Source organism: Vipera ursinii (assembly GCF_947247035.1).
Source record: "Vipera ursinii genome assembly, chromosome: 2".
NCBI lineage: Eukaryota > Metazoa > Chordata > Lepidosauria > Squamata > Viperidae > Vipera > Vipera ursinii.
The window spans coordinates 207,808,110-207,822,681 of NC_139513.1; the positions used below are offsets into that span (position 1 = coordinate 207,808,110).

Consider the following 14,572-nt stretch of genomic DNA (forward strand, 5'->3'; position numbering starts at 1 on the left):
AACTTTGGTGGGAAGGTAACGGCATTCTGTGCATATGTAGTCGTATATTGGTGTACAGCACATGACCAGAGAAAGGGTCTTCAAACCGCTGATTCCCTCAGCTAAGAAACGGAGATGAGCACCCTAGAGTCAACATAGGGACAGGGGAAACCTTTACCGTTAGCTTTAAATGACTGAAATTCCTGGCCTTTCACAAATGGTTGGATCAGAATTTGCATTATGGCTCTCTATTGCTTAGATTAGGGGTCTTCAAACTTGGCCCTTTTATTATTGTTGTTGTACCACTACTGTACCAGCTAGGACCTTGTTTCCCACCGCTTTCTGTTGTGCCAGTGCAGCTTCCTTCTTTCGTGCCAATGCAAAAGAAGGATCTGGCTAAAATTGTTAGCTGCGAAGTTGTGTCTGACCCATCGCGACCCTATGGACAATGTTCCTCCAGGCCTTCCTGTCTTCTATCATCTTCTGGAGTCCATTTAGGCTCACGCCTACTGCTTCAGTGACTCCATCCAGCCACCTCCTTCTCTGTCGTCCCCTTCCTCTACTGCCCTCAACCTTTCCCAGCATTAGGCTCTTCTCCAGTGAGTCCTTCCTTCTCATTAGGTGGCCAAAGTATTTGAGTTTTAGCTTCAGGATCTGGCCTTCTAAAGAGCAGTCAGGGTTGATCTCCTCTAGGACTGACCGGTTTGATCGCCTTGCAGTCCAAGGGACTCGCAGGAGTCTTCTCCAGCACCATAGTTCAAAGGCCTCAATTCTTTGGTGCTCAGCCTTTCTTATGGTCCAACTTTCACTGCCATACATTGCAATTGGGAAGACCATAGCCTTGACTGTACGCACTTTTGTTGACAGGGTGATGTCTCTGCTTTTAGTGTGCTGTCTAGATTTGCCATGGCTTTCCTCCCCAGGAGCAAGCGTCTTTTAATTTCTTAGCTGCAGTCCCCATCTGCGGTGAACTTGGAGCCCAGGAAAACAAAATCTGTTACTACCTCCATTTCTTCCCCATCTATTTGCCAGGAATTGAGAGGGCCAGATGCCATGATCTTGGTTTTCTTAATGTTAAGTTTCAACCCAACTTTTGCACTCTCCTTCTTCACCCGCAACAAGAGGCTCTTTAGTTCCTCTTCACTTTCTGCCATTAGAGTGGTATCATCTGCATATCTTAGGTTGTTAATATTTCTCCCGGCAATCTTAATTCCAACTTTGACTTTCTCATGATGTGCTCTGCATATAAGTTAAACAGGCAAGGTGACAGTATACAGCCTTGCCGGACTCCTTTCCCAATTTTGAACCAATCAGTGGTTCCGTGTCCAGTTCTCACTGTTGCTTCTTGGCCCGCATATAGGTTTCTCAAGAGACAAATAAGATGGTCTGGTATGCCCATCTCTTTAAGAACTTGCCACAGTTTGTTGTGATCCACACAATCAAAGGCTTTAGCATAGTCAATGAAGCAGAAGTAGATGTTTTTCTGGAACTCTCTAGCTTTCTCCATGATCCAGCGTATGTTGGCAATTTGATCTCTAGTTCCTCTGCCTCTTCGAAATCCTGCCTGTACTTCTGGTAGTTCTCGATCCACATACTGCTGGAGTCTACCTTGTAGGATTTTAAGCATAACTTTACTAGCATGTGAAATGAGTGCAATGGTGCGATAGTTTGAACATTCTTTGGCACTGCCATTCTTTGGAATTGGAATGTAAACTGATCTTTTCCAATCAAACTGTTGAGTTTTCCAAATTTGCTGGCAAATTGAGTGTAGCACTTTTATTGCATCGTCTTTTAAGATTTTGAATAGCTCAGCTGGAATACTGTCACCTTTACTAGCTTTGTTGTTGCTCAGTTTTTCTAAGGCCCACTTCACATTCTAGTATATCTGGCTCGAGGTCAGTGACCACCTCATCGTGGTTATCAGGGATGTTAAGCTCATTTTTGTATAGTTCTTCTGTGTAATTTTGCCACCTCTTCTTAATCTCTTCTGCCTCTGTTAGGTCCCTGCCATTTTGGTCCTTTATCATGCCCATTTTTGCATGAAACGTTCGCTTCATCTCTCCAATTTTCTTGAAGAGATCTCTGGTCCTCCCTATTCTATTGTTTTCTTCTATTTCTTTGCACTGTTCATTTAAGAAGGCATTCTTATCTCTTCTAGCTATTCTCTGGAATTCTGCATTCAATTGGGCGTATCTTTCTTTTTCTCCCTTGCCTTTCGCTTCCCTCCTTTCCTCAGCTATTTGCAAAGCTTCCTCGAAGACAGCCATTTTGCTTTCTTGCATTTCTTTTTCTTTGGGATGCTTTTAGTTGCTACCTCTTGTTCAATGTTGCGAACCTCTGTCCATAGTTCTTCAGGCACTCTGTCTATCAGATCTAATTCCTTAAATCTATTTGTCACCTCTACTGTATATTCAACAGGGATATGATTTAATTCATACCTGAGTGGCCTAGTGCTTTTCCCTACTTTCTTCAGTTTAAGCCTAAATTTTGCAATGAGAAGCTCATCGTCTGAGCCACAATCAGCTCCTGGTCTTGTTTTTACTGACTATATAGAGCTTCTCCATCTTTGGCTGCAGAACATATAGTCAATTTGATTTCTGTGTTGACCGTCTGGTGATGTCCATGTGTAGAGCCGTCTCTTGGGTTGTTGGAAAAGAGTGTTTGCTATGACCATTGTATTCTCTTGACAAAATTCTATCAGCCTGTGCCCTGCTTCATTTTGTACTCCAAGGCCATACTTGCCTGTTATTCCGGTTATCTTTTGGCTTCCTACTTTAGCATTCCAATCCCCCATGATGATAAGGACATCATTTTTTGGTGTTAGTTCTGTAAGGTGCTGTAGGGCTTCGTAGAACCGGTCAATTTCATCCTCTTCAGCACTGGTGGTTGGAGCATAGACTTAGACTACTGTGATATTGAATGGTTTGCCTTGGATTCGAACTGAGATCATTCTGTCATTTTGAGGATGGTATCCCCGTATTGCTTTTCCTACTCTTTTATTGACTATGAAGGCTACTCCATTTCTTCTGAGGGATTCTTGCCCGCAGTAGTATACCTGATGGTCATCTGAATTAAATTCACCCATTCTTGTCCATTTTAGTTCGCTGATTCCTAAGATGTCGATGTTCAGTCATGTCATCTCTTGTTTGACCACGTCCAGCTTTCCTTGATTCATGGATCTTACATTCCAGTTCCTATGGAGAAAAAATCTTTACAGCATCAGACTTTCCTTTCACCACCAGATACATCTACAGCTGAGCGTCCTTTCAGCTTTGGCCCAGTCGCTTCATTCTTTCTGGCGCTACTAGTACTAGCCCTCTGCTCTTCCCCAGTAGCATATTGGACGCCTTCCGACCTGAGGGGCTCATCTTCCAGCGTCATATCGTTTTGCCTTTTGGTACTGTCCATAGGGTTTTCATGGCAAAGATACTGGAGTGGGTTGCCATTTCTTTCTCCAGTGGATCACGTTTTGTCAGAACTCTCTGCTATGACCTTTCCGTCTTGGGTGGCCCTGCACGGCATAGCTCATAGCTTCATTGAATTACGCAAGCCCCTTCGCCAGTAATCCATGAAGGGGGCCCTTTTATACACACACACACACACACACACACACACACACAATATTCTGTTTCTTCTTTTTCTCATAGTCTCATAGTCAATCTGATATATATATATATATATATATATATATATATATATATATATATATATATATATATATATATATATATATATATATATGTTTTCTGAGGTTTTCGCGGGTGTTCGTATGTGCATCTTTGGTTATTCGGGTTTTTCCCCGCGTAGAACTAAAGGTGTAGGGGCGACGTTTCGACAGAATCCCATCCGTCATCATCAGGCTGGTGGCTTCTGCTTCCTTCTTCTGGGAGAAGAAGGAAGCAGAAGCCACCAGCCTGATGATGACGGATGGGATTCTGTCGAAACGTCGCCCACCTTTAGTTCTACGCGGGGAAAAACCCGAATAACCAAAGATGCATATATATATATATATATATATATATATATATATATATATATATATATATACCCGAATAACCAAAGATGCATATATATATATATATATACATATATATATATATATATATATATATATATATATATATATATACCCGAATAACCAAAGATGCATATATATATATATATATATATATATATATATATATATATATATATATATATATATATCCGAATAACCAAAGATGCATATATATATATATATATATATATATATATATATATATATATATATATATATAATATTCTGTTTTTTCTTTTTCTTTCAATCTCATAGTCAATCTGTCCATCTCTGCGCATTCCAGTATTTTTTTAAAAATTATTTCTTCATCTGGTGGCTGGCTGTGGAATTCTGGTAATGGAAGTCCACAAGTCATAAAAGGGCCAAGTTTGAAGACCCCTGGCTTAGAATGACTGGTGGTGTTGGGAATTGCCCTTTTGTAATGTATTGAGCCTCATAATTTCCCAGTCTCTGCTTTAAGGCAAAGCCTTTTGTTATTTCTCTATCCAGTTCTACCACTCTATATAATTACAATAAAAGTACACTTTTTACAGACAATGCCTGTGATTGTACTGAACTTTTTTTTTTCTTTCTTTCTTGGGCAGTGTAAATTGGGTATTGTAAAGTTCATTGAAGCCGAGCAGGTGCCTGAACTTGAAGCTGTCATACATTTGGTTATTGCCTCTAGTGATACACGGCACAGTGTAGCCACTGCAGCAGATCTTGAACTCAAAAGCAAGCAAAGGTAATGGTTTATAATGGAACGATTTTTTAAAAAACAAAAGTGATGGTTTGTTATGAATTTAAAAAATAAGGTTTTGTTTAAGGCAAAATTATTTTTTATCACAATGGCATACATTTGGACTTGCATTTGATAAGATGTAGACATCTCTACATTTGACTACAATGATAGCAGCACTTCATTTATTCTAGAATATTGGCATCCATGTATTAGTATGAATGGTAATAGTGTATTTCCTGAGGTTTGATAAAAAAAAATCCTGCTTTTTAGCAGGTAATTATTATCATTACACAGATTTCATGCATATGGCCACGTAGCTTCTAGTAGTTTGGGGAATCTTTAAAAGACCAGTGTTTGCATGAATATTAATCTTTAACAATTTTTCATTTTATATGAAGCAAAGTCTTTTAAGTAGTGTAGTGATTTTACTTAATCACATGGTAGGGTTTCAGAATGGGATATGTCATGATTTTAAAAGTGCTCTTCCAAACGGGTACAGTATTAATTTAAATGTCCCTGTTCTTAGTCTCTTATGAAATCATTGGAAGTTACAAGCTATTGAAAGACCTAGATTACGAGTTCCTGCAAATTCCTGGTTAACTAACGGTGGTGCTTTATAAGGAGTACGGGACTGTTTCCTGGTAACGGCGATTAAAATAAAAACGGATTTTAAAAGATAAAGTGAGAACAAAAACATTGTAAGGTTACAGATATTTGTTTTTAAAAAAAGTTAATTCTGAGATCCAGTCACATGCTATTTTCAAGGGAAGCAACTGAACAGCAGTTGCTGCTAATTCCAGTGCAGGTAGTCCTCACTTAGTGTCCATTCATTTAGTAACCGAAGTTATGACAGAGCTGAACGAAGGGGTTTATGACTGGCCCTTGAAGTTCCTTCCACTTCAGTATCATCCCTGCAGTCACATGATTAAAATTTTGGCCCCACATTCTGCCAAGTCTGCCTGTTGTTTGCTCCCAGGGCTCCCGTTTTCTAGGCCTGTTCCCCCCCACCCCCAATATCTCCTGAAATGCATGCCAGTCTTTGTACTAGCTGGAGCCTCCTTTCCCATTGCCTTCTTTTGCACCAGTTCAGCTAGGCTAGACTAGAGCTCCACTCGTACCCTGACCAAGGCCTCCATTTAAGGCGTCAGTCGGGGCTTCTGAGTTATGTTTCAGCCAGGGCTTCCAGTCACATGCCAGGCGGGGCCTCTCTTTGTGCTGCATCCCGGGTCGTTATTTTGTGAAAGAAGCCCGGCCTGAGAAAGAAAGAGCCCCAGTTGCATGCCGTAATTTTAGCCATCTGGCGCTGGAGAAGACACCTACGTGTTTCTTGGACTGCCAGGCGATCAAATCAGTCAGTCCTAGAGGAGATCAAACCTGACTGCTCTTTAGAAGGCCAGATCCTAAAGCTAAAACTCAAATACTTTGGCCATCTAATGAGAAGGAAGGACTCACTGGAGAAGAGCCTAATGCTGGGAAAGGTTGAGGGCAGTAGAGGAAGGGGACGACAGAGAAGGAGGTGGCTGGATGGAGTCACTGAAGCAGTAGGCGTGAGCTTAAATGGACTCCAGAAGATGGTAGAGGATAGGAAGGCCTGGAGGAACGTTGTCCATGGGGTCGCGATGGGTCGGACACGACTTCGCAACTAACAATTTTAGCCAGTTCCTTCTTTTGCATTGGCACGAAAGAAGGAAGCTGCACTGGCACAACAGAAAGCGGTGGGAAACAAGGTCCTAGCTGGTACAGTAGTGTGTGTGTGTGTGTGTGTGTGTGTGTGTGGTGCAGATATGGCAGGCAGAGTTGGGGTGGTGGGGGACAGCTGATGGTAGCAAAAAACAAGTGGCCAAGTGAGTCCCAAAGGTGTTTCTCCAAAAGGCAACTGGACTTTCTTGGCATTTTCTTTGGAAATGTTTCGCTTCTCATCCAAGAAGCTGCTTCTTCAGTTCCGAAGAACTTCTTGGAGGAGAAGTGGAACATTGTCAAGGCGAAAAAACAAACAAACCAAGAAAGTCAGTTGCCTTTTGGAGAAGCACTTTTAGGACAACCCTAACCTGGACGATTGGGAATCTCCACAGACATTCTTACGTGAGACCCAGTAAGTTTTCATTTGGGGGACTCAGTTATTGAAAATATAAAATATGGGAGAGAAAGAAAATGAATTTTGGCAATCAGTTTGATTTTTTAGTAAATTCCTTCTCCCTCCCTCCCTCCCTTTCTCCCTTAGTTTAATTGACTGGAATAACCCCGCCATCATCAACAAGCTATACAAAGTTTACCTTGGGGATATACCACTAAAAACTAAGGAGGTAAGAATTGCTTCTCTAAATCTGTGTTCCTTCTCATTTTCTATTTTTGCAGTTTATCTATCGTTTATTTATTTGATTTGATTTGATTTGATTTGTATACCGCCCTTTTCCCGAAGGACTCAGGGGGTTTACAGGGCAAATTAAAAAAAGATACGATATACAGATTAAAATACAATTAAATTAATAGCCCCAACACTTTAAAATTGAATTTAAAACCTTAAAAACCCCACAGTCCAGGCCGGCCAGCTCAAAGAGCCAGGTTTTTAGGTCCCGGCGAAACGAACAAAGGTCGGGGGTGATCCGGAGTTCCACCGGCAGCTGATTCCATAGGGCAGGCGCGCCCACCGAGAATGCTCTCCCCCTGGGAATCACCCGCCGGCACTCCTTGACCAGCGGGACTCTGAGGAGGCCTTCTTTGTGGGAGCGCATGGGACGATGGGAAGTTGACGCTGGCAGCAGGTGCTCCCTGAGATAATCCGGACCCATGCCATTTAGGGCTTTATAGGTCATCACCAGCACCTATAATGTTTGGTGTTACATATTGTATGATCTGGATTATTTGCTGTTGTAGCGAATATCATTTTAAGAGTTATTCACTTTCACATTCATCCTGCTCTTTCGTTAACCTAGAGGTAAAGGAAGAAAAATATTTTCTAGAAAAAAAAAGAGCTGCTGTTCCTTATTCCAGGCAACTAGGTATATAGTCCTTGAGTTATAACTAATGGATCCCCCTCCATTATGTTTGTAAGTTGCGACAGTCATAAAGTGGCTATTTTACTACCTTTTTAAATGGTTGCAAACAATCATAAATGCAAGCTGATTGCTGAGTGGCCAAAATGCAGGCATAGGACTTGGGGTGGGGGGGGGAAGAGGGCCCTCACCATTAGAACTTTGAACCCTGGTCATACGTACCTCCCCGGGAGGTCCACCGCCTGATTTTGAACAGTTGCCAAGCAACCAATCATAAGCTGAGGACAACCTCCATCTTAAAACAAACCAGGATAAAAATAGTTTATACTTAACCCAGAAAGATAAAATTTGAGTCCAAACTAAGGTCCAACAGAAGAAAAGAATACCATGAGTGGTTTTTGAAACTTAACGTTTCTGAGAGTTTTATTGCCTCAGTGCTACAATGGAAAATGCTATACCTATCTTGACCACATTGTTGCTAGACATCCACATTTCTTGAGGATTCTTGATGTGCCCACTGGCTCCAAAATGGATCGAGATCTTTACCCTGTATCAATAACTTCCACTGAAAACCTTTCTCTTCTGCTACAAAATTGAAATATTGTAGGCAGCCCTTTTTTATCTGTTCTCAGTGCATGCCTAAAGGTTTTCATCTATTTTTGGTCCTTTTTTGTGTGTGTTACAGTGGTATACGTGCAATACAGCTTGGTTGTATTGCCCTAGGTTAGGCTATACATGGTTTGTCATGGGAGCTGGCCTTGAGTGACATATTCAGCTGGTGGTGGCCTGTTTGTATCATATTGCTTATGCTGACTCAGTGCAACTTTTTCATGATCTTAGTGGAGGGGCATTTTAATACTGCAGGTGAACGTTAGTTCTGCCACAGATATAGCTTATGCTTACCTCTCAGTCACCCTACTGCGTATTAGTACTTCCTCCAGAGAGCTGAATGCAATATATTGCACCACCCGATATTAGTGCTGCCTTCAGATTGTTTGCAGAGATTAGAGCCAGGTACAAATCATCTGCAGGCAGAGTAATATCCAGAGATATGTAGTAAGGTGGGCCCTCCAGCAAGATTATTGAATAGCCATGCAAAGCAGAAGAGTCCCAAAAGCCATATATTAAAAGAAGGCGGTTCCCTCCATTAATCACTGAGAGAGTGGCTCAAAAGCTAGCTGTTGCAAAGAAGCTGCTTTTGGAGCCTCGCAGCTGGGCTAACTTGCATCTTTTATAAATGAACAATAACAATAACAATAAGTCTTTATTGATTAGCCCTTGGGCCATATCAAAGTGCAAAGTTCCAGCTATGAACAATGAAAAAGAGAAATCCAGCTATATTGTGCAGATGAAGACAATGGTTATATAGGCTTTTGGAACCTAATCCTCCAGTTCCCATAAAAGGAGAACTCATCTCATTATTTCAGGTCTTGTTGTTGAGTTTTATGCTGGATCAGAACCTCTACCAATAATGAGGGTCGTCTGTCATTCTAACACTTGGGAAAGATGCAGATGGTTGAAGGCATTTCAGGTAAATGCTTTCTTCACGCTTCCAAGCATCATTTGGAGATCAAACTCAAAAGTGTTGGATAACCTGGATGTAGAGTTTCTCATTTTGGATAATTACCCTGTCATATTGGTAGCAGATCTTGGCTTTCTTCGAAGACATTTGTAGTTCTCCACTGGGTGCAGTGTAGGGGCACCACTGGATGCACTGACAGGGACGCAGTGGCATCTTTTGCTGCCTAATAACTGGAGCTGTTTTAACTGTCTCCTTGGTTCCATGGTGCACAGTTTGGGAACTGCTAGGGGGACAGTCTGAACCAAGAACATTTGGGAACCTCCGGGGTACACCAAGTTATATCTTATTTTGTACTAATTTCAGTACTTTTTCATTTTTTGGTAACTTTTACAGTTCCAGTACTTTCAAATATTGTGATTATATATGTACATTGTTAGCTTGGTCAGTGACCATAATAAAGATTTGATACGTACACTGTGATTGCTTTCCTGAGTGATTTAGTTTTTTTCTAGTCACTTTATGTTTTGAAATATTCATTTGTTTAAAACAGGGAGTTGTTCTGAAACCAGAACTGAAGCGTGATCCTGTCAGTACTCGGGTGAAGTTAAAGATTGTCCCTCATCTTTTGCGTTCCAGGCAAGCTGCAGAAACATTTCCTGCAAATATTCAGGTACTTTTTTTAAAAAAATCTGTCTCATAGCACTATATTTCTTAGTGAATTCAGTATTTAGCTATGTGCTTGTAACCCATTTCCCTACAGGAGGGGTGAGTGTTCTGCAGTTCATGCACAGAGTATAAACCTTGCTTGCCAACTGTTTTATGCACTAATGTTTGAAGTTAGCTGCAAAAAAAACCCACCCCAGTTTTGCTACCCATCCTCATTTATCCTTACAGTCACATGATTGCCATTTGCATTGCTTTCCAATGGGCTTGTGACCAGCCGTGTTAAGAAAGAACATAGAATTAAAGTCCTAAATTGCAGTCACAGAGTGATTTGCTTAACAACCAAATAGGAATTACCACTGTAACCCCATTGCGGTCATGTGATTTTTCACTTAGCAGCCATGGTGCTTAATGGCAGTCCCATTGTGATAGCTAAGCAAGGAATAGTTGTATCTTTAGGATCTTATTTATATTTTTTAAAAAATATGTAATTTTTTAAATAAAATAAAATAAACTTATTTGAGATGCAAAAGAGTTTGGACATTACCCTCATTATGAGACTTGGAACATTGTTTGAAATAATAATTCTCCTGAGATTTTTTTTCATTTGTGTTATTTTTTCAAGGTTGTCTATGATGGGCTTTTTGGTGCAAATGCCAATGCTAAACTGAGAACTTTGTCTCTTCAATTTGTGCATCATATTTGTGTAATGTAAGTATTTTTATGTCATGACTTTTTTGTTGACAAGGTTTTTTTAAGATGTGGTTTGCCATTGTCTCCTTATTGTGGCTGGGAGAAAGTAACTGGCTCAAAGTCACAGAGCTAGCTTAGTGCCTATGGTGAGACTAGAACTCACCATCTCCCAGTTTCTAGCCAAAATTCCTCAACTACTACACCAAACTAGCTGTCCTATAACATGATATGTACAATTGAAACTGAGATTATGATTCTGCTGTTAAGTAATTTGATGTGAATACAACATAAATTTTAGTGATGTATCTCAAGAAAGATGCATTATTGTTGTCGTCACCACCACCACCATCATCATCATCATCATCATCATCTATTATTATTATTATTATTATTATTATTATTATCATCTGCAGTTTTGCCCTATCATACTTGCTGTAGTTGTAAAGGCATCTAGCTAGAAACTGGGAGATGGTGAGCTTTCTGGAAAAAGTTTTCATTATCTGCCAAAAGAAGAACATTGCCATAAAGAGTGGACCTGGGCATTTTATGGCTGCAGACTACATTCAGCCCTTTGGCTGTCCCTGTGTGGCCTGCAACACCGGGGTGACATCAGCCTTGGGAGTGGGACAGTGGCAACGATGAGGTGGCGGTGGCAGTCTTCCATCACAGTCCCAAGTTTCTCATGTGGCCCTTTGGCCACATTAATTTCCCACTCCTGATACAGAGGCATCCTTTGAAAAGAATTTTTAAGGTGATCTTCTTACATACGAAGGACAACTCTTATTGTTAAGGTTTTTCGTTTGTTACATCATTACTTTTTTCATATATTGAATTTTAGTTGCCCTGACAGCAAGATAAAACCATTAGGCCCAATGCTTTTGAATGGACTGACGAAACTGATAAATGAATATAAAGAGGTAAGTTCAAAGGGAGCCTTATAAAGAATCTTATTTATTTGTGGAACTTGGAATGTTGAATGTTCTTATTACTTGCACTTGATTTTTTTACTAATCTCTGTGGTAGTACTAGTGTAGCTGGTTGTAAGAAAACCAATGAGGTTTAACATGCCATTACTTATTTGGATTATGGAATGCTGATTTAATCAACCAGGATGTTCACTTGGTATATCTTTATATCTGTTGAAATTTTGTTTCCTCCTTCTGTTGGTGCATGCGGGAAAACACACTGATAAACTGTGGTCATAATTAAAGCTTCCTGTTTGAGTAGAACCACTGCTTCCTTGCTTGTTCCCTTGTGCAGATGAAGGAAAGTAGTCTCATGTCAGTATATGAGTTTCTTTCACTCCTAGATTGATAAGTGATTTTCCAGTCCCAGTAATGTTGCATTGTTTTTTTTTCCACCAAAAAACACTGGATTTTATCCAGTGCCACTCTGGTTTTCTCCCCTTAGTAAATTTGAGACTGATCAGGATGTGTTGACACTTCCTTCTTATGAGTCTTTGTGGCTTAAATTCTTTCATAGTTCAATACTTGTAATTTCTTCTTAGAAACAGATTGTGAAATGATTGAAGAGTTGTTCATTGAACGGCTGGCTAAAAGCTTATTTGTTCTACTAAGAATCCTTATGGCTGTTGTGCATGTTTAGTGCTTAAGACATTCATAGAGTATTCAGTTGTGAGGATAACTTTTTTCCCTGTTATGTATTGGCAGAGGAAGGTATGCCAGAGCAAATCCAAGGTATATTTGGGTGTAATGTTCTTCAGTTCCTATTCAGGAGGCATTGAACTATTAGATGTAAAACGTCCCAGCTGTCTGTCTCGAAATATTCTGGAGTCAATTTGACATTCAGAAAGGCAGTAAAAGCAGGTTAAGATAATAATTGGCATATGTCTAGCTGGGAAACAATATTGTACTTCTTTGCCTTCTTCCATTATATATAGGCCAATATTGTCAAGCCCCACCGGCTTGCCAACCATCAGCATTCCAAGAGGTTGACCCACACGTATATTGTTATAACGTTGAATATAAAGTGTATTCATGTAAACATTTATCCTAGGTACATCAAAATTATTGTTGATTTTCAAGATTATATCTGCATGTGTTGCACAAATCTACACTCCCAATTATTTCTCTAGGGCGTTGACACAATGTCTGTCTTCATGTGCAGTTTTGCACTTCCCACTCTGTTCTTTGACAGAAGTCAGAGGTAGTTTTAGTGCTATGCGATGCAGTTAATTTTGTTATGTATGCAGAACACAGTTCCATCCATTTAACAGTAATAAACAAGCCTGTTTGAAAAGACTATTCAATTTTTAGAATATTTTGTTTCTGCAAAGCATATTTTAAGATGAATGCAGATCAAACAACAGTAACTCATAATTGTTAGGATAAACATGAATGTATATTGTCCCTTTCATGGCTCTTTGCTTATCTCACAGTTGTTCTGTTTTGTTTTTAAATAATTGAAGGATCCCAAACTGCTTTCAATGGCCTATTCTGCTGTTGGAAAACTTTCCAGGTAACAAAATTGCATTTAGATTGGTGAGACATCGGTTGATTGTTTTAAAACAATTGTTACTCTGTCAACAAGCAAGCAGATTGCCTTAGTGCAGGGATAGGCAACCTCGGCTTTTTTATGACTCATGGACTTCAACTCCCAGAATTCCTGAGTCAGCATAGCTGACTCAGGAATTCTGGGAGTTGAAGTCCATGAGTCATAAAAGAGCCGAGGTTGCCTACCCTTGCCTTAGTGTAAAGAGTGGAGCAGATGCTATCTTTTGACAGTTCTGGAACTACAAGTTAAACGTGTGGGGAGGTGAATGCTAGAAATAATCCATTTTTAAGAAAAGGAGGAATCAAATTGAAATGGATTCTTGCCTACATTGCTTAAGTGGTACACATTTAAATTTAATTGGAACAAAGATCGTACCTATCATGCTAAAGAACTCCAAATATAAAATCTATCCTTAAAAAGACCTATCAAAATTGAGCTCCTTACATTCTTTTTTAAAACTGTTTTTGCTCGGTGTTGGGAAAAGTAGAAATCTTCACAGCAATTATTCATTTGGCAGATCTCAGAGAGTTAAACCAAGATCATATGTTATTAATTATAGAATAGTAATACACCAGAATGTCCATGTAGTCAACAAGCCTCAAACTCAGCTTCAGGGACCCTTTAAGTTGGGGTAGCCCATGAAAGTCTATTATATATGTGCAAATAAAAATGTATTAGCGTCTGACAGTGATCTCAGACATTATTCTGTTTGAGGGCTAATAGTGCAAAACGGATGAAGAATTAAAGACAGAGAGCTACTAAATTCTCATCCATATCTGCAATCGTAAACCATCTCACTATAATATAAACATAAAATGGGATGCATTTCTAAGCAAACATGTATAGGATCGCATAGCGTGACAAGTGGCTATCTCTCAGCTTTATGTTGAAATCCTAGGTTTTATTTATCAATGTATCAGTACAGATAATTATACGATCTGACTCCCACTTAGCGGAAAACTGGCTCTGTAGGAAAACTCTGGCTCAGTCGTTCTCCTGACTGAAGAACCCATTGTACCCTTTAATTCAGTCTTTCCCATGGATTTCAAACTCCCATTTATTTCCTATCATTTTTCACTTATCTGAGCATTGTTATCCTAAACATTTCATTGGTCAAAGCTGGGTTTAACTATTTAATCGTTACTAGTAGTTTTTAATCTTAAATGCAGTATGATATGCTGTAAACAACAAAACAAAACAAAAACCCATTTAAACATTTATTTATTTTATTTTATTTTATTTATTAAATTTTTATACCGCCCTTCTCCCGAAGGACTCAGGGCGGTGTACAGGGCAATAAATATCAAAAGTGTAAATACAAAAGTTAAAAAAGAGATTAAAAAAATTAAATAATTATGCCCAAGAATACAATACTAAAAATGTGTTAAGAACTTATTTAAATCCAACCCCAAACCCATCAGACCAGGCCA

The 14,572-nt window shown here is 39.6% G+C and overlaps 1 protein-coding gene across 2 annotated transcripts in view; it reads left to right on the plus strand.

Annotated features, from left to right (window-relative positions):
- ECPAS (Ecm29 proteasome adaptor and scaffold) overlaps positions 1–14,572 on the plus strand; it is a 95,722-nt gene that overhangs the window by 23,955 nt on the left and 57,195 nt on the right. For both annotated transcript variants that reach the window (XM_083353769.1, XM_083353770.1), the window contains exons 8-13: positions 4,621–4,760; positions 6,979–7,060; positions 9,823–9,942; positions 10,561–10,646; positions 11,467–11,545; positions 13,057–13,106. In XM_083353769.1, the coding sequence (XP_083209895.1) occupies positions 4,621–4,760; positions 6,979–7,060; positions 9,823–9,942; positions 10,561–10,646; positions 11,467–11,545; positions 13,057–13,106 (557 nt within the window). The remainder of the gene's footprint in view (positions 1–4,620; positions 4,761–6,978; positions 7,061–9,822; positions 9,943–10,560; positions 10,647–11,466; positions 11,546–13,056; positions 13,107–14,572) is intronic.